Below are 17,826 nucleotides of genomic sequence, written 5' to 3' on the forward strand. Positions count from 1 at the left end.
GGCTTCCAGGAGGAGGTGAGGCATTAGTGTTCCACAAAGGAGAGTAGGATGTAGTTAGATGGGAAGGACAAGGAGGGTACATAGAAGGCACAGACAGCGTGGAATCTAGCCATTGACTGAGTTCTTGAGGTCATGGCTGATCCTTTCTTGGCCTGAAGGGAGATGGTGAGGACAGAAAGACCAAACATCTTATGAGCCATGTACTGGCCTTGTCAAACAGTGAGAGCTTGCCAATCACGTTACGACTACTCTCTTAGGATTCAAGATGCTAACAGAGCTGACAGGGGCATTTTGATATCACTTTGTTTTGTTTTGTTTTTTATTGTGGTAAGAACACCTCACATGAAATCTACCCTCTTAATGTCCATTGATGGACGAATGGGTAAACAAAGTATGGTTTGTTCATACAATGGAATATTATTCGGCCTTAAAAAGAAAGGAAATCCCGTCACATGATACAGCATGGATGAACCTGGAGGACATTGTGCTAAGTGAGGTAAGCCAGTCACAGAGGACAAATGCTGCATGATTCCATTTTCATGAGGAACCTAAAACAGTTGAAGCGGAGAGTAGAATGATGGTTGCCAGGGGCCAGGGGAGAGGGATATTGAGAGTTGCTATTCAGAGATACAGTGTCCCAGTTATGCAGGAGATTGCTTTGTCTTACAGAAGGAAAACTAAAGCTCATTGAGAAGTCGTTGCCTACTATCAGCAGGTTTGAGGTGAAGTCCACAGTAAAATCAGGTTCCTGATCTCTCATTCTGGGCCTTCCCAGATAACATGCTGCTTCTGTGAATGTATTACAAACTGCCTCCAGAACCAAAGATTCCTTCCAAAACTAAAAGTTCTTTAAAGCGTCCAGGCCAAAGCCAGACACACAGCAGCCTGGCCTCAGGAGTTAGAATGAGACAGGTGTCAGCATGAACTGGAGGCAGCCACTGGGTCCTGGGGGCTCCAGGGGACTTCTGTATGGTCCCACCTTCTCCCTGCCCTCCTCCTGGCTGGTGTTGCTCTCTTTCACCATCTTTATCCCTTCTCTGCCTCCTGTGGAAGCACAGCTGACAGCTAGGATAAAAATGAGCCATGTCTCCTTGAGCTCCTCTCTCTGAATTTCCCAGGGGCCACTAAAGGCTGTGCTGGAAACCCCAACCTGAATTCCCAGGGGAAAGACAATGTCTGTGATGGTAGTGCCTAGAGGAACTTCAGAGAGAGTGCTGTCCAAGAGTCTGGTGCCACCTGTGGGTCCTGAGCACTCTCCCTTCTCCAGATATGACCTCAGAACACTCCAGCAAGCCCCCTTACTGGGACCCTTGCAGGATTTCCCAGGGCTTGAAACAGCCTTAGAAGGCAGCCCCTCCTCACTTCTGGGTGGATTTTTCTTTCATTGGGCTGTGTGGCTGAGGAGGCTGGCAAGTCTGGAGCAGCAGGATGCCTGCCTTGGTGCTCTGCCCCCGCTCAGGTTTAGTGTGTGATGGAGAGACTCCTATGGAGATTATAAGGAAGTTTGGGCACAGGGACCTTCAAGAACTGAAAAGGCCCAGAAGTAGAGAAAAACAAGGTGTAAAACTGAGTTCCGTGGCGCATGGAGGAATGCAGGAGAGGTATCCAGAAAGGGTTTCTAGGCTGAGTCACAGGCAAAGGGTAGGACTTAACTTGTGCCTCAGTTTCCTCATCTGCAAAATGGAAGTAGTAAGAATACTACCTTGCTCATAGGTTGTTGTGAGGATTCAGGGAGAACACATGTAAAAAGCTAGAGCCATTCTTCGCACATACCAAGTGTTCAATGAATGGTAACTTTTCTCTTAGTAGTAGTTGTTGTTGTTGTTGTTACTGCTGTGTTATAGGTGAGGCTCAGAGAAGAGAAATCACTTGTATAAGGACATAGGTGTAGGAAGGGGTGGAGCCTGGGATTTGAACCCAGGTCTTCTGACACTAGAGCATAGTCTCTCAGCATCATTCTGGTTGATGAGTTCTTTCTGCAAGTGCTAGGGAACCACAGGAGCCACTCAGAGTTGTAAGTGACAACAGAAGGTGGCCACCATGACCTAGGATGGATTGGAGTAAGTGAAGGCTGGAGCTCCCCAAGGGCTAAGAGACAAGTCGAGTTGAGGGTGGAGGGATGCTAGGAGCTCTGGTCCAAAATGGGAACCAGAAAGCTCATCACTTCCGAGGTAGGGCAGTTCTGAGTATGGATAAGGTCCAGGCTAGGTGGAGCGGATGTACATGTGGCCAGAGTCTTCAGAGAAGGTGTCAAGGAGCTGAGAGGCAGAGGGTCCTGGTGTGGAGAGTGGCATGCCCTGGCAACCACAGATAGGGAGAAGTGAGCCAAGTGCCAAGACCCAGGACATGGGGCTTGGCCAGGGGTTGGCAGAGACAAGCATGGAAAAAAAGATGGCTATTTAAAGGCAGAGCAGATGTGAACCCAGGAGGCCTGTAAGCTGGGAAGGTGGTGAGAAACCAGGAGCTTTGAGGATGGTTTCTTCCTCTTCTGCAAAGCAGGACATTGTGGAGAAGGCCCATGTGGCTCCTGGGCCTATTTGGGACCATCCCGAGGGCCAGGCCATAAAGCCAGGGGTTTGTTAGCCTGCTTTTCACAACAATAATAATTATTACTATGATTGTTGCACAGTGATAACGATGCTTCCCTCCTCTGTGGCTCTTCACTGAGAAGAGATTTTCTACTTACAGTCCTGTATGAGCTTTGCAACAGCCTCTAAAACAATAGTTGTCAAAACCTTTTGGTCTCACACCTCTCTCTCCTCTTAAAAATGACTGAGGACCCCAAAGAGTTTTTGTTTCTATGAGTTTTATCAGTCAGTATTTGCCACATGAAAAGGTAACATTGAGAAAAATTTTAAACATCTTTTCATTCATTTAAGAATAACAGTAATAGGTCTACCACATGTTAACATAAATGGCATTTTTTATGAAGAATAACTGTTCAGAAAAACTTAGTGAGGCGCATAACATTGGTTTTTCATTTTTGCAAATATTCATGTCTAGCTTCCTAGAAGATAGCTGGATTCTCCCGGCTGCCTCTGTGCTCAGTCTGTTGGAATTATTGTTTGGACCAACTTCACCGATAAGTAATCAGAAAAGGGAGACAGAACCCCAGAGGTTCTCAGGCCATGGTTGGAACTGCTCTTCTAGAAGGAGGCTAAGCAGCCACAAGTAATAGCTAGAGAAACTGAGGCATGGAGACAGAGGACTAGGACTCCTAGCTGTTTCTGGGACTGCTACCAAGAGGGTCCCTAGAGGAGGACTAGCCCTCCCAACCTGGTCCCAGAAGAGCCAGGCTGGTTTGCCTGGGGCCTGGGGAGGAAGTGCAGGACTGGGCGGCCCTGGGGAACTGGGAAGATAAGCAGCCTCGGCCTTGGGCAGAGGGGCGGGCAGTGGCCTGATAGAACACCCCCAGCGTCAGCCTGAGAAACGCGATAGCACAGGCCCTGGCGCCCCCAGCCCCCACACTCCTGGGAGGAACCCTGTTCCCAGAAGTCTTTCCCTGGACACTGCCGTCAACCTCGTCAACCTCGGAGTTCATTTCCTGGTTAAACAAACATCTATATTAAATGGCCCAGTTGGGCAACGCCCAGTAGCAGCTTCTGAGGAGAGCCTCGGCCACATGGCCTGATAGGCCCCCTTCTTGTCCGGCTGGTGAAGACACATCCATCATCTGCAGAGTCACTAAGGCAGCATGGCCCCATGCATCCCACCCAGAGTCTCCCCATCTGGCAGGAGGGGTTGGGAAGGACGTGCAGAGTGGCCCGTGCCCCAGCCCTACCAGAAGTCTGCCCCTGACAGCTTTGGGACTGAAACAATGGTCATGGTGACAACTCTGAAAGTTGGGGTGGGCCTGAGTACTTCCAGCCATCATCTCTTCATCTCGTCCTGGCAGGGTGGGAGTGCTGACCCCATCTTCAGGATGGGGACACAGAGGCATCTGTGGAGGACTTGCCCTCACAGCACAGCCACTCATGGCCTGGCTGGGATGTGGGTCCAGGTATCCTGACTTCAGCATAGTTCTCTTTCCTGTGTAGCATGGTAGGCACTGCTCCAAGGGTCAGAGATCAGAGAGAACCGACTGAGAGAACTAACCTGGGCTCCTGCTAGAGTGCCAGACTCCTACCACCTTTCCAACACAGGTGAAGAATAGGTGTTCCCCAATTTGAAAAACCCTGCCATCTGTAAGGAGCAGAGATGTCATTTACCACCGAGTGCTTACTGTGTGCCAGACACACTGCTAAGTGCTTAATTGTTAAAGCCAGACTGCCTGGTTTTGAATTTTGGCTCTGCCACTTACTAGCACCGACTTTGGGCAAAGGTTAGAACTTACCTGTGCCTCAGTTTCCTCAACTGCAAAATGGAGGTAATAAGAATAGTACCTTACTCATAGGTTGTTGGGAGGATTCAGTGAGAATACACGTAAAAAGCTTAGAGCCATTCTTAGCACATACTAAGTGTTCGCTGAATGCTAGCTGTTCTGTTATTAAGTAGGTATTATTAATATTATTATTATTATTATTACCACCACTGTGTTACAGGTGGGGCTCAGAGAAGAGAAATGACCTATTCAAGGGCATAGGTGTAGGAAGGGGTGGAGTGCAGAATTTGAACCCAGGTCTTCTGATATCAGAACATGAGCTCTCAGCATCATGCTGGATGACAAGTGAGAATTGAGTCACAGTCCCCTGGGAGATAGGAGGTCATCCTGTCTTCATTTTATAGGGGAAGAACCTAAGCTTGAGATCTCCTGCCCCCTGTCCTTTCTCTACAAAGTCATTCTCTTGATGGAAGCTTGACCACAGGGTTTCCTAGCCGTTAAGACTTGTCCTGGCAGAATATTATTTTCCATTGCAAGGGTTTTGTTTACAAAGCCTTTTTACATGTGGGACTCTGCAGGAGCCCCTGCTTGGGAGGAGTGAGCTACACTTGTCCACAGAGCCCTACACTAGCCCTGCAGATGTGGAAGGCAGACAGTGAGTCATGATTCGGTGCCTGCAGGAAGGCGGGAGGCCAGGTGAGACTGGAGGCCTCTGCAGGCCTTGCTGTTTCCCCTCCTGCTCCACAGATGCTATGACAGCCCGCCAAAAGGCAGCAGTGAGATGCAGAGGGGAGACTGACCAAGGGCCCAAGTTCTGCCCTATTCAGGGGACCTTGGAGAAAATGAAATCTCCAAAAATACTGTGCTGCTTAGCCAAGCAACATTGAGGGATGGAACAGCTAGAGAAGGGAACTCATTTATTGGATGCCTACTGTGTGCCAGGCACTGTATCTCATTTCATTTATTTATTCAGTTGTCGACTGAACATCTCCTTTGTGCAAGGACAGTATCAGGTAGTGTGGCTGCTGGTATAAAGAAGAGCATAGCAAGACAAAATCTTCTAACAAGTGGCTCTTACCCAGGGGTGAGATTTTGCCCCCACCCCAGGACATTTGGCAATGTCTAGAAACGTTTTTGGTTGTCACAACTTGGGGTGGGGGCTGCTTCTGTCATCCAGTGGGTAGAAGCCACAGATGCTCTTAATGTTCCTATGGTACATAGGCCTTCCTTTGCAACCAAAGCTGCCTGGCCTAAAATGTTGGTAGTGCCAAAGCTGAGAAACCCTGGGGTGGAGAATGATTTGGGGTGATCTTTAGGTCAGGTAGTCATGGATGGCCACATTGAGGATGACTTTTGACCTGAAAAAGTCAGAGAATAAGAATGAGATCTGGGAAAGTCTATCACATGCAGAGAGAACAGCAAGTATAAAGGCCTTGAGTCAGGAATCTATCATCAAGAAGACCAGTGCACGAGGGGCGCCTGGGTGACTCAGTGTTGAGCGTCTGCCTTCGGCTCAGGTCATGATCCCAGGGTCCTGGGATTGAGCCCTGTATCAGGGTCCCTGCTCAGTGAGGAGCCTGCTTCTCCCTCTCCCCGGCCTCTGTTCGTGCTCTCTCTCACTATCTCTACCTCTCTCAAATAAATAAATAAAATCTTAAAAAAAAAAAAAAAACAAACCAGACCAGTGCACAAGACCAGGCTGATTACTCTCCACCGTATCTCGGATGAAAAAACTGAGTCTTAGAGGAAATAGTTTGCCAGCTGCCATACAATTACACAACACAGGAGCTGGGATTTGAACTTGGATATGCTTCATTCCAGAGTCCCTTTGCTCTCCACAGCCTCAACTGCTATCCTCAGAGGAAAAGCAATCAGCCTTCATTGTGCAGTTCAGACTGCTCCCCTACCTGACCCTGTCAATTATTTTTTTTTTAGTCCATCCCTGAGCACTTGGTTCCATCCCTGGCTTCCACCTCAATAACAAAAACCACAAAGATAATGATAGCCATTATTTCTGCAGTGCTGCCCGTGCACCAGGCGTTAGTCCACGTGAGAGATGCCTATATAGATACAGACACAGAGATAGAGAGATACCTGTCTGTATATGCACTCATTCAGTCTGCACAATATGCAGGTGTTAGGTGCCCTTATTCTGTTGTGCCCATTTCACAGATAGGAAAATAGAGGTATAGAGAAAGGCTAAATGACTTTTTCAACTAGAAGGCAGAAGTAGGATTTGAGCTCACACTACCTAGTTCCAGAGTCTCTGCTCTTAACCAAAACACTGTTGCTCCCTCAACAGGTCATGAGCGTCTGGTTGTAGATCATTCACTCGACCAGTAGCTCCTCGAGTTTAGGTACGTGTAAATTCAGCATAGAAGGGAATTTAGAGGTCATTTCATTCACACATGGGAAGACTGAGGCCCAGCCTCACAAAGTGACTTGTGCACGTTGTACCAGGAGGCAGTGGTAGAACTGGAACCAGAAGCCAGGTGTCTAATCCAAATGCCCTCTGATCTGCTGTGGACCATCCCACCCCCAGCCTTGCCTGCACATTGCTGGCAGCTGCCGTCTGTTCAGGCTGCCCCATAGTGTCTTTGTCCTTCTGGATCCCATCCAGCAGTGTCTGATATCTGTCAGGTTCGGGGCCACAGAGGAGGCGCCTGCTTGTGGCAGAAGGCCCAGGCATCTGTCTCAGCCCCTGCCCATCCTTCCTCTTTATAGACATAATCTCAGTTAATCCCAAATCCTCCAGGTGCAGAAGTTGGGCCTCAGTGGGTTAAATGGCTCACCTCCTGAGGTCAACCAGGGTAGTTAGTGCTTCCCAAGTGGAATGAACATTTACATTTATTCATCCTTTCATTCACTCATTAATTTCTTTCAGTCAACAAAAGCAAGCCTACTGTATGTGAGGCACTGGTCGTACAGGGGTGAAATTTAGGGTTCCTGCTTTCCAGAAGAGACATAATTGGTATTCTGAGAGGAGGATGCCCCAGAAAGGATAATCTGATCCAGCTGGTCCAGGCAGGGGATCAAAAAAGGCCCCTTGGAGGAGGTGATGGATACCATGGCTAAGTCTTAAAGGATAACTGGGAATTAACTGGGCAGAGAAGGGGAAAATGACACCCAAGAGGATAAAGCACATGCAAAAGCAAGAAGAGCCCTCTCTGTGTGCAGAGAAATGCAGGTGGTTCAAGGTTGGTAGACCTGTGGGTGGATGCCAAGATCACATAGTCATGGTAGTGGCCACCTGGAGAGCACTTACTGTGTGTTGGGCAGAGTGCTGAGCATTAGCTTGACAACCTTCCAAGTTAGAGGCCTTCAATATCCACATTTGTAGATAAGGAAACCAAGGTACGTGAGGGTTGAAGATCTCACAAGTCGTGAGTGTCAAGGAACGGGCTGAGAAGTACATGGAGTTTGCCTCCAGCAGTTTGCAGGTCCTTCTGTAAAACCAAGGCTTGTGGGGGTGGGGTCTCCCTTCCTCTCTCTGAATTGGTGCTCTCCCTCCTGTTCACTCTGTTCTCTCTTACAGATGGAAGGACAATCTAGAGCCCATGTCATCGCACAGGAACTGCTGTCTTCGGAGAAAGCGTGAGTCCCCAGTCAGCTGCCGGTGGCCTTGAGATTGTTAACAGACTTCACCCCTCCCTGGCTTAAACAGGATGAGAATTAATGCAAACTCAACCCTCTTTCCCTCTGCAGATATGTGGAGATGCTCCAGCACTTACATCTGGTGAGTTAATCATTTCTGTTGTCCAAAACTTGTTGCCCTTTTACAAGGCTATGATATAAGAGGCAGAAAAGCAGCAAGGAGACAGGTGATTTCGATGAACAGAGGCTTGGCAGCAGACAGATACCCACCAAGGCTTTTTATGGACATCTGTCTCTTGTTCATGTGCTTCAGGGGGTGAATAGCACTGTGCTTTCCATGGGTATGTCTCTCTGCCTGGACTGGGGGTCTATTAGGGGCTGTGCTAAGGTTTCTGGAAGGATGTTTGCAGTTTCCTCAGCCCTCTTGTTGAGGAAGGAGGACAGATGTAGTTCAGGGTCATTGCTATGTGTGTGAGTTTAGGTGAGTGTGTGATTATACATGTGTGGGTGCATGCATGTGGGGGGGGCATATATATATGTGTATATATGTTTAGATCCATCTGGAGAAGAAGGTATGTTAGCACAATGACAGAACAGCTGGGGTATAGAGAGGCTTTCTCAGTCATCTCAGCACTGGGGCAGTTAACACCTGAGCCATTGGAGAGGAAATCCTGTGGACTTTCTGAGGAAAGGAGGCCAGATGTGGAGACTGCCTGGGTATCAGGCACTGCCACCCCTTCCAACCTGCAAAATTGCCTGGAAGGTCTCCCTTTGCAGTCAGTTCAGTTCACTTCAACAAACATGTTTTGATGAATTCTGAGCTCTTGTGTGACAAGAGTTGGGAAATAGAAAGTCAGATCAGACAGGTCCTTTCCCAGGAGCTCTCTGGCCAGCAAAGAAGACAGATTAGAAAATGAGAAATTATCTGGAGCACAGGGGGAAGGACTGACAACCTGGGGAAATCATTCCCCGAGGTGGTGACTTTTGGGATGAGTCATAAGGAGAAATGAGAGAAGAGGGTACAACAGAGATGCGGGAAGTGAGGGAGTATCAAGGGCACCTGCTCCCTGAGGTCTCTAAGCCATTTCCTGTCCCCTAGTAGTTTAGTATCTGATGCCACACTGTTCTGCATTGTTCACCACGTCTATCCAAGAACATCAGAGCTGGGAATGTCTACCCTAGACATATTGTCTGTGGTGACATAGAGGCCCAGAGAGAGTGACTGAGCCAGGGTGAACACCCTATACTCCCAGTGCACTGTCATGTGTTAATCCTGCATCTCCCAACTGCCTTCGGAGCTCTCTGTGGCAAGGACTTCTCTGGATGTAGCAGAGCCCCAGCACCAATCCAGGCCTCCTGCAGAATCCAACTGAGGTCCCTGTCAGTGACATCGATGACCTTAGTGTCGCATTGCTATGTGAGCAGGGGCCCCCAGGTCCCCAGAAGCAGGACAGAGCACTACTCTGATCTGTGTGCCCAGTGCCTCCTTTTTGCCTTTAGGATGAAAGGTTTGTGTTCATTATTAAACCCCAAAGCCCTCAGGTATGAAGTGTACCACCTTCTTAACACCTAGAAGGTCTCTTTAGGAAGGGCAGGAAGAGTCACTCTCCTGTTTTTATTTTGTTTTTTTCCTCTCTCACTTGCCTCTGAGCTGGCAGCATGACTGAAAGGCTGGGCTTTTTGTTTTATGACTTGTTAAGAGGGTTTTAACTGGGAAACTTCCATCTGTGTTTGCACTGCTTCCTGCCAATTGGAAAGATGCTGAAACCACTGGTAATCCATAATAATATCCTGAGGAGGAAAAGAAAAAGAACCCATAAAAGTCACAACTCTTTTTTTTTTTTTTTTTTTTTTAGATTTTATTTATTTATTTGACAGAGAGAGATCACAAGTAGACAGAGAGGCAGGCAGAGAGAGAGAGAGAGAGAGAGAGGGAAGCAGGCTCCCCGCTGAGCAGAGAGCCCGATGCGGGCCTCGATCCCAGGACCCTGAGATCATGACCTGAGCCGAAGGCAGCGGCTTAACCCACTGAGCCACCCAGGCGCCTGAAAGTCACAACTCTTAAGCTAGTTTCAGGAAATTGTGGTCCAGAGCTCCATTTATGACGTCAGTGTGTATGGGGACAGAAGTGGAAGAAAAGCCCCAGTGTGACTCCAAGTCCTAGCCAGGGACATGAGTCCAAAAGAGACCCGTAAACTTCGAGACATTCTCCACCACTCCCAGGCTGGATCCATCTCTGAGTGCTAAGATTGGCAGGTTATCTCTCAGAATTCCTTCTTATTGATTTGATGATATTGAAATCCCAAGGCTGCCCGGAGATGAGAAGGGCTGCTCATGCATTCTGAACCTTCCTAGCTAGAAGGTCCCTGGCTGCATTATGCTGTTTTGAGTGGGGATGTGGTGGCCTGTGGCCTTCTGTGTTTGTGATTCAACCTTGTACTTGTGAACTGATAGAACTAACTCAGGGATTACTAAAAGTTCTGGTCATCAGGAATTGAATCCTAATAAGCAAGATCCCATTTTTGCATAGCCTATTAACTAAAATTGGATTTTATATGTTTATTTATTTTATTTATTTAAGATTTTATTTATTTATTTAGGGGGGCTGAGTGGGAGAGTGGCAAGAGGAGAGGGAAAAGCAGACTCCCTGCTGAGCAGGGAGCCTAACTCAAGGGGCTCCATCCCAGAACCCTGAGATCATGACCTAAGCTGAGGTTAGCCACTTAAACAGATGAGCCACCCAGGCACCCCTATGTGTTTTAAATGTTTGTGAAAAAAGGCAAAAAAGATGCATCAACTGTACTTCAAAAAAAAAAAAAAGATGTAAGAGTTTTCCATATATTTTAGATACTAGACCCTTGTCAAATATATAATTTGAAAAAAAAGAAAAAGAGGTGAGCTTTCCGTGGCGATAGCACTCTCACGAACATGGTGAACGTTCCTAAACGGACTTTCTGCAAGAAGTGTGGCAAGCACCAACCCCACAAAATGACACAGTACAAGAAAGGCAAAGATTCTCTTTATGCCCAGGCAAAGCGTTATTATGACAGGAAGTGAAGTGGCTATGGTGAGCAGACTAAGCCGATTTTCCAGAAAAAGGCTAAAACTACAAAGAAGATTGTGCTGAGGCTTGAATGTGTTGAGTGCATTTGCAGATCTAAGAGAATGCTGGCTATTAAGAGATACAAGCATTTTGAACTGGGAGGAGATAAGAAGAGAAAGGGCCAGCGAGTCAGTTCTAAGCTTCATATTTTGTTATATTATGAGGACAATAAAATCTTGAGGTTATGTTCACTTCATTTGGTTGCTGTTGGTCTTTTAAGAGGGAAATAAACTAGTGCCATCAATAAAATTCTCCTCGTGGGGCAGTTTATGCTTGGAAAAAGAAAAAAGAAAAAAAAAGAGGTGAAGAATATATGACTGAGACTGTATGTGGTCCACAAAGCCTTAAATATTTATGGTGTGGCCCTTTACAGAAAGGCTTTGCTGACTTCTGGTTTAAAGACTTCTTTCTGTCCTTCTAGAAACCCAGTCATAAATGCATTCATCCCCTTGTCCATCTATCTGTATAATCAAATTCTCGCCCAGTCATGTAGCCAGCTTTTCAACCACGCATCTGTCCTTTAACCTATGCCCCCTTATGCCGTATCTGTGTTCCCGCTCATACCCTCCTTCAGTTCATCCACTATTCAGAGGTCTACCCATCCTCCGGTCCACCCATCTGCTCACCCACCCACTCACCTATCCATCCAACCATCCATCCACCTGGCTTATTCCTCTTGAATCGGACATCACAGGATTTTTACAGTGCCTGTGGCACTGAGATGGGCTTTCGAGCCCCAAAGATAAATAAGGCCTAGAATCTGCCCTTGAATAGGTATCTCTTATTTGTGGGGGAAAGAGTGGAGTGGGGAGGAGAAATAGGTGGACAGTTATGCTACTCCACAGTAAGTATAATTTGCACAATTATAGTTTTGTGCAAAATCTGCAGGAGCATGGGGGAAGGGAGAGACTTATTCCCCTTTGGGGTATCTAAGAAAACTGGCAAAAGAAGTGCCCCTAAGATAAACTTTGAAGACCCTGATGGAGGAGGCAGGTGGTGAGCATGGAAATTCTCACAGACCTGAAAGTACATGATATGTCTGGAGAATGGTGCATCGTCACACATGGTTAGAACATGGATAAGTTTGGAAAGGCAGGTTGGAGGTGGAATTAGGGGTTGAATGATTGGTCCAAAAACCAAGTACCTGAAATGCCAAGCCATGGGGTTTATGCTATTTCTTATAGGTAGTGAGTCATTATAGACCTTGAACAGTAACATCCTGTGGATATCGTCAGTGCTGTGTTTTCTCATATTAAAAAAAAAAAAAAAATCCCTCCCTAGCAAGAGCTGAAAATTCCTACCATGGGTTCCTCCTTTGGCCTAAGGCATTGAAGCCCTTTTCAGAAGCCAGTCTGCCAATAGGGAGAGGTAATCCTGGAAGATATCACCATCTGATTCCCCAAGAGAGGCACCCTCCCCTAAGAGGCCCATCAGACATGATCTGATCCCTCCCCACCTACCTCTCTGGTGCTGCCTCCTACCACTTTCGTTGTTCGCTTCAGCAACTCTGGGCCTTCCCACTCTTCTTCACATACTACAGATGCATTTCCATTGCGTGACTTTTCACGTGCTTTCCTGCCGCTGGAATGTCCTATCCCTGATCTTCTCATAACCAGTTAGTTCCTCCTTCTCATTCTGCTGTGGGCTCAACGAAGTGGTGCCCAAAACTTCGTGGCAGAACAACCATGTTATTATGCTTGCAAATTCTCTGGGCCAGAAGTTTGGACCGGGCAAGGTTGGGAGAGTATGTCTCTGCTCCCCAGTGTCTGGGGAGGACTTCAAGACCAAGGGAAACTTGATGGCCAGAGGTTAGAATCACCCCAAGTGTCATCTTTCATGGCTGATGGTTAGTGCTGGCTATTTTCTGGGACCTCATTTGGGCTGTTGACCAGAACACTTACTTGTGGCCTCTCCATGTGGTCTCTCTGCTTGGGCAAGTTTGGGCTTCCTCACAGCATGGTGGCTGCATTCCGAGACTTGGTGTCCCAAGAGAGAGCCAGGAGGAAATGCGTGGCATTTTTACGTTCCAGGCTTAAGTCACGTAGCACCACTTATATCATACTCTATTAGTGGAGACAGTCACATACGTCTACCCAAGTTCAAGGGGAGGGGATAGTTTCCAGTATCAATGGGAGAAATACCAATGTAATACCATTACATTGCATAATGACCATGTGAGATAGGAGATATTGTTATGAGCCATTTGGGGAAAATATAGTCTGGGTCAACTGGAAATCAATTGGTCAAAGCTTGGTTCAACTCAGTGGCTGTGCTTCTTATATGTTGATTCTGGAACCCAGGCTAAAGGGACAGCAGGCAACCACGGAAGGCCCTTCCCATGGTGATGGAAGGGAACAAGCAGAAACACCAGAGGTCTTCTGAGATTCAGTCTCATGACTGGCCTGTCATCACTTCTGCCCACATCCCATTGGCCAAAGGAAATGCCATGCCCTTGCCCAAAGATGGGCAACTGAGTTGTCTCTCTCTCGCTTCCATTCTGTCCACTTTGCTTCATTTATTTAGGGGCCGTTCTCAGGGGCTTATTTACTGTCTTATCTCCCTCACTAAACTCAGAGTTCGTTGAGGGCAAAGAGCTTGACTGGTCCCATTGCCAGTGTCTTGTGAGGCCTGGTACACCATTAGGGCTCAGTAAATATCTGATGAATGAGTGATGGTGGGGTTAATCCTTCCATCAGTCTTACCACTTTTTCAGTCAGAAATTTTTCCCAGTCACCTCTAATGTGCTGGGTACTGGGTACTTGCCCTTCAGGAACTGACAGTCTAGGAAGGAGACAAGCACAAAAGGGACAATATTAGCACAATGATAGGGATGTACTGAGCCTGAGAAGTTCAGAGGAGGCCCCCGTCCGAGTCTTCTGGAGGCTGGAGAAGGATTCCCAGAGGAAGCGTGTCTAAGCTGAGACCTGAAGGATGGGGAGCAGTCGGCTAGGTGAGGAAGCTTGTACCTGACAAGAGGATTTGCATGTGCAAAGGTCTGGAATCCAGTTAGAAACTGTCATCTTTGGGAGCTGAAATAAGTGTTGCATGGCTGTGGTGTGTGCATGAGTGACAGAGTGGTGAGACGTGAGGGGCAGAGTGGGCAGGGCCCCATAAGTCGTGTTGGGGGTTGGGTTTGATCCACTGAATGTCTGTGAGGAGGCCATTGGGTGATTCCAGTAGAAGGTGACAGTGGACTGGAGTACTGTGGGCAGATTGGAGGGTGATGTGCTTGGTGATTGCTGGCTGTAGGGGGCGGGAGAGGGGTCCAGGCTGACCTCAGATATCTGACTTGCTGACTCATCAGAGCAGCAAATGTTGGAAGGGGTCAATCTAGACACAGGGTGATGAGGAGTTTAGTGTGGGTTCTGTGAAGTGTGAGGGGTGGGGGAAGGACATCCCAGTGATCTGCTGGGTACAGGATGTGCACCAGAAGTGATTAAGTGTGGAGATATCAACTGAAGGCCCGGAAGTGTCCTGGAGTTCCCTGAGGGAATGTGTGGGATGGGGAGGGGGCTTTCAAGCACCGGGGGCCTGGCAGGTTTTCAGTTTTGGGGGGGGGGGGTGTTTGTTTTTTGTTTTTTAATTTATTTGAGAGAGAAAGAGAATGTGCAAGAATGGGAGGAGGGGCAGAGGGAGAGGAAAAAGCAGGCTCCCCACTGAGCAGGGAGCCCAAGGACAAGAGCGAGGATGATGATGACAACAAGGCAGGGCTCAATTCCAGGCCCTGCGGCTCCATCCCAGGATGCTGAGATCAGGACCTGTGCTGAAGTCAGACGCTTAACAAACCAGCCACTCAGGTGACCCGCCTGGCAGGTTTTTGTGAAAGGGTCAGATGGACTAAGGGAGGAGTATTAGGAGAACACAGTGCAGAAAGGCAGATGAGAAGCTTCTCAGATCCTCCCTGAATCTGTCCCCTGATAGCACCTCCCTGATGGTGGTGGTAGTCGCCTGAAAGGGCATCAGGAGTGCCCAGGACAGAGCCAGATTTCTCAGACTGCTTGGAGGAACAGGACAGCCCTCCCTTAGCACTACATGCATGTTTAATTCAACCGTGGCCTTGGTGCTGACAGAACTGGGGCAAGAGCAGGATCTAGAGGGACTCAGTGTCAAATTTATGAGTTTATCTGAATTGGTGCTATCAGTTTGCCTCCTATTGCTGTCCCCTCTTTCCTCTCCAAGACAGCTCTGGCTTCTCAGCACAGCCAGTGTCCAGTGTACCTGGACACTGGTGCCGTAAAGGAGAGCGAGCGGCATGGGCATCTGTTGACCTTCTGTTGTGTGCTTGACAGTTCACATACGTTATGTCATTTAACTACACACACTCTGTACTCAGTAAAGAGTTCTCAGATGGTTGAATGAGTCCAAAACTGAGTCTCAGAGAAAATGAGTGACTTGCCCAAGGTCACACAGCCAGTAAGAAGTAGGGCCAGGGCCATATGACTCCAGAGCCCTGAGAAGGGGAGGAAACAAACAGAAGTAGAACAGTCTGTTTAGGTGTAGGGAGCATTTAGGAGTGGGCAATCAGTGTGAGCAGGAGGAACGAAGTCAGGGAAGGCTTCCTGGAAGAGAGGATGTTGAGATGGCATTGATGGACAGAAAGTAGGAACAGGCCTTCCGGGGGATAGGAGCAGCAGGAACAAGTGGACAGAGTGGAGGGTTTGGGGGTGTGGGGTTTACAGGAAGTGTGACTGGAAAGCTGGTCTTCAAGGAAAGCCTGAATATCATGCCCCAGGGACTTTCAGAAGGGAGGTAAAAGAATTTGGGAGCCCAGGACTTGAGCAGGGCAGATGCAGTGAAGGAGTTTGGGGGAAGGTTGGTCTGGTGGGTTGGATGGGAGGGGGTGATGCTGGGGAACCAAGAGGTTAACCCAGGCCAAACTCCTAGATGGCCTCAAGCTGGGGAAGTTGTGTGGATCTAGGAAGGTTGTGTGTCTGTCTCTTACTTTTATCTTTGCGCCCATGTCCGCAGACAACATTAAGAAGTAAGTCTTAATTGAGTGGGGAAGGCCCTGTTTCTGAGTTCTTGCAGGTTCTCCCAGGGCACAATGAACTCATTGATCTTTGTGGACCCAGAGAGAGACGGATTTCCGTTCAGTGTGAGAAGATGTGCTTTCTTTCCATTTGAATTGCCAGGGAGGGTGGGTGAGCTCTCCGTACTGGGAAGTATGAATGTAGTAGCTCTTGGGGAGTTCTCAGGAAAGGGGTTCCTACCCCAGGTGTGTGGGGTTCAAGAAATTCAGTTCAAGAAAAGGAATTGCTGTGTAACCCTGGAAAGTCTCTCTCCCTTTTAATCCTTCACCCTGAGATGGCCAGTGGGACTCAGACATTTTTAGCCATGGAAGCTTGTCTTCAAATGGAATTTTACCTGGAACCCCGATATGAAGACTAGCTAAAAGGAGAGATGCTTTGGTTCAAAGGTGGGTGGAGGCCAGAGTTTGGGCCCTGCCTCTACCTCCTTAAGGTACCTCTGCCTGCCTCCTCCTGGGGCTCCACGGAGCACAGTGTGAGAAATAGTCGACCAAGAAAGTAGTTTTCCCAATGGGGTCGCCGAACCAGTGGCACCAGCATTACCAGGGAACTTATAAGAAATGCATATTCTTGAGCCCCACCCCACAGCTGTGAGATCAGAAACTCTGGGAGTGGGGCCTGGCCATCTGTGTTTTAATGAACCCTCCAAGTGATGCTGATGGGCAGTATCATTTGAGGCCCACAAACAGATGATCCTGTAAGGTCCCTTCAGCACGAGTTCTTTGTGATTCCCTGTCCCTTCAAGACAAGCATCCTCTAGAACACTGGTCCCCAACTCTGGTTGTACAGATAGCCAGAAGCTTTAAAAGAGATGGTTTAAAAACATTCATTCAGCACAGTTATGAACAAAGCTCGGTCAATCTAAGGGTGAAACTTAAGTGAATGAGACACAGTCTGCTCTCTCCGCAATTGGAGAGAAGATAACAAACATACAGGGTAAGGACATAGCCTGACAATGCAAAATTTTGCAAAGCCATTGCTTTTCAGGCTGGGATACACATAACCCTGCCTGAGGAATGTAGTAGGTGTCCAGCAGGACACTTTTCTAAGAGCTTCTGCTTTGCTTTAGATATATATTTTTAAGTAAATTAAATCACACATGGATATATTTTAGAGAATAATGTAAAACATGCCTTAATTCATAAGCTAAAATATGAGACTTCAGAGACTTTCTGAGATCAGGGTGGTTCCCTTCAGGCTGTGACCCCAGAGTTCTGGAGGCTGTAGACTGACTGCTGAAGTAGCCCAGGAGAGCTTCATGTTGGAGGTGGCATTTGAAGCAGCTTGAAAAGATGAACAAGATATGGATTAGATGCCAGAAGCACAGAACAAAGACACAGAGGCTGGAAAAGAGGATTCCTGTAAAGCAGTGGTGCTCAAAGTGTGATCCCTTGACCAGCAGCAGCAGCATTACCTGGGACCATGGGAGAAATGAAAATTATCCAGCCCCATCCCCAGCCTCCCAAATGGAAGCTCTGGAGGCAGGCCCAGCAATGGGGGTTTGAATAAGTCCCACAGATGATTGTGAAGCATGCTCATCTTGGAGAAGTCCTGGTATGCAGAGTGAGCAGGTGTGGAGGTAGGTTGGACCATGAACTCCAAGCCCAAGAGTTTAACTTTAAAAGAAGGGCTTGGAAGAGACACAAGGCAGTGGGGGAAAGCAGCCCTTGTCTTCCCTCACCCAGGGACCTCAGAGAGCAGCTTTCTTTTTTAAAAAATGTTTTGTAACTTACATACAGTTACATGCACAAATCTTAAGGGCAGGGCTTAAATTTTTCGTG

At 47.9% G+C, this 17,826-nt stretch overlaps 1 protein-coding gene and 1 pseudogene across 1 annotated transcript in view; both read left to right on the forward strand.

The window, feature by feature from the left end:
* FGD5 (FYVE, RhoGEF and PH domain containing 5) overlaps positions 1–17,826 on the forward strand; it is a 122,653-nt gene that overhangs the window by 61,341 nt on the left and 43,486 nt on the right. The window contains 2 exon segments of the mRNA XM_047743843.1: positions 7,857–7,915; positions 8,027–8,057. Of these exon segments, the coding sequence (XP_047599799.1) occupies positions 7,857–7,915; positions 8,027–8,057 (90 nt within the window).
* LOC125108296 (60S ribosomal protein L36a-like) lies at positions 10,740–11,294 on the forward strand (annotated as a pseudogene).

This window comes from Lutra lutra, chromosome 1 (assembly GCF_902655055.1).
Source record: "Lutra lutra chromosome 1, mLutLut1.2, whole genome shotgun sequence".
Lineage (NCBI taxonomy): Eukaryota > Metazoa > Chordata > Mammalia > Carnivora > Mustelidae > Lutra > Lutra lutra.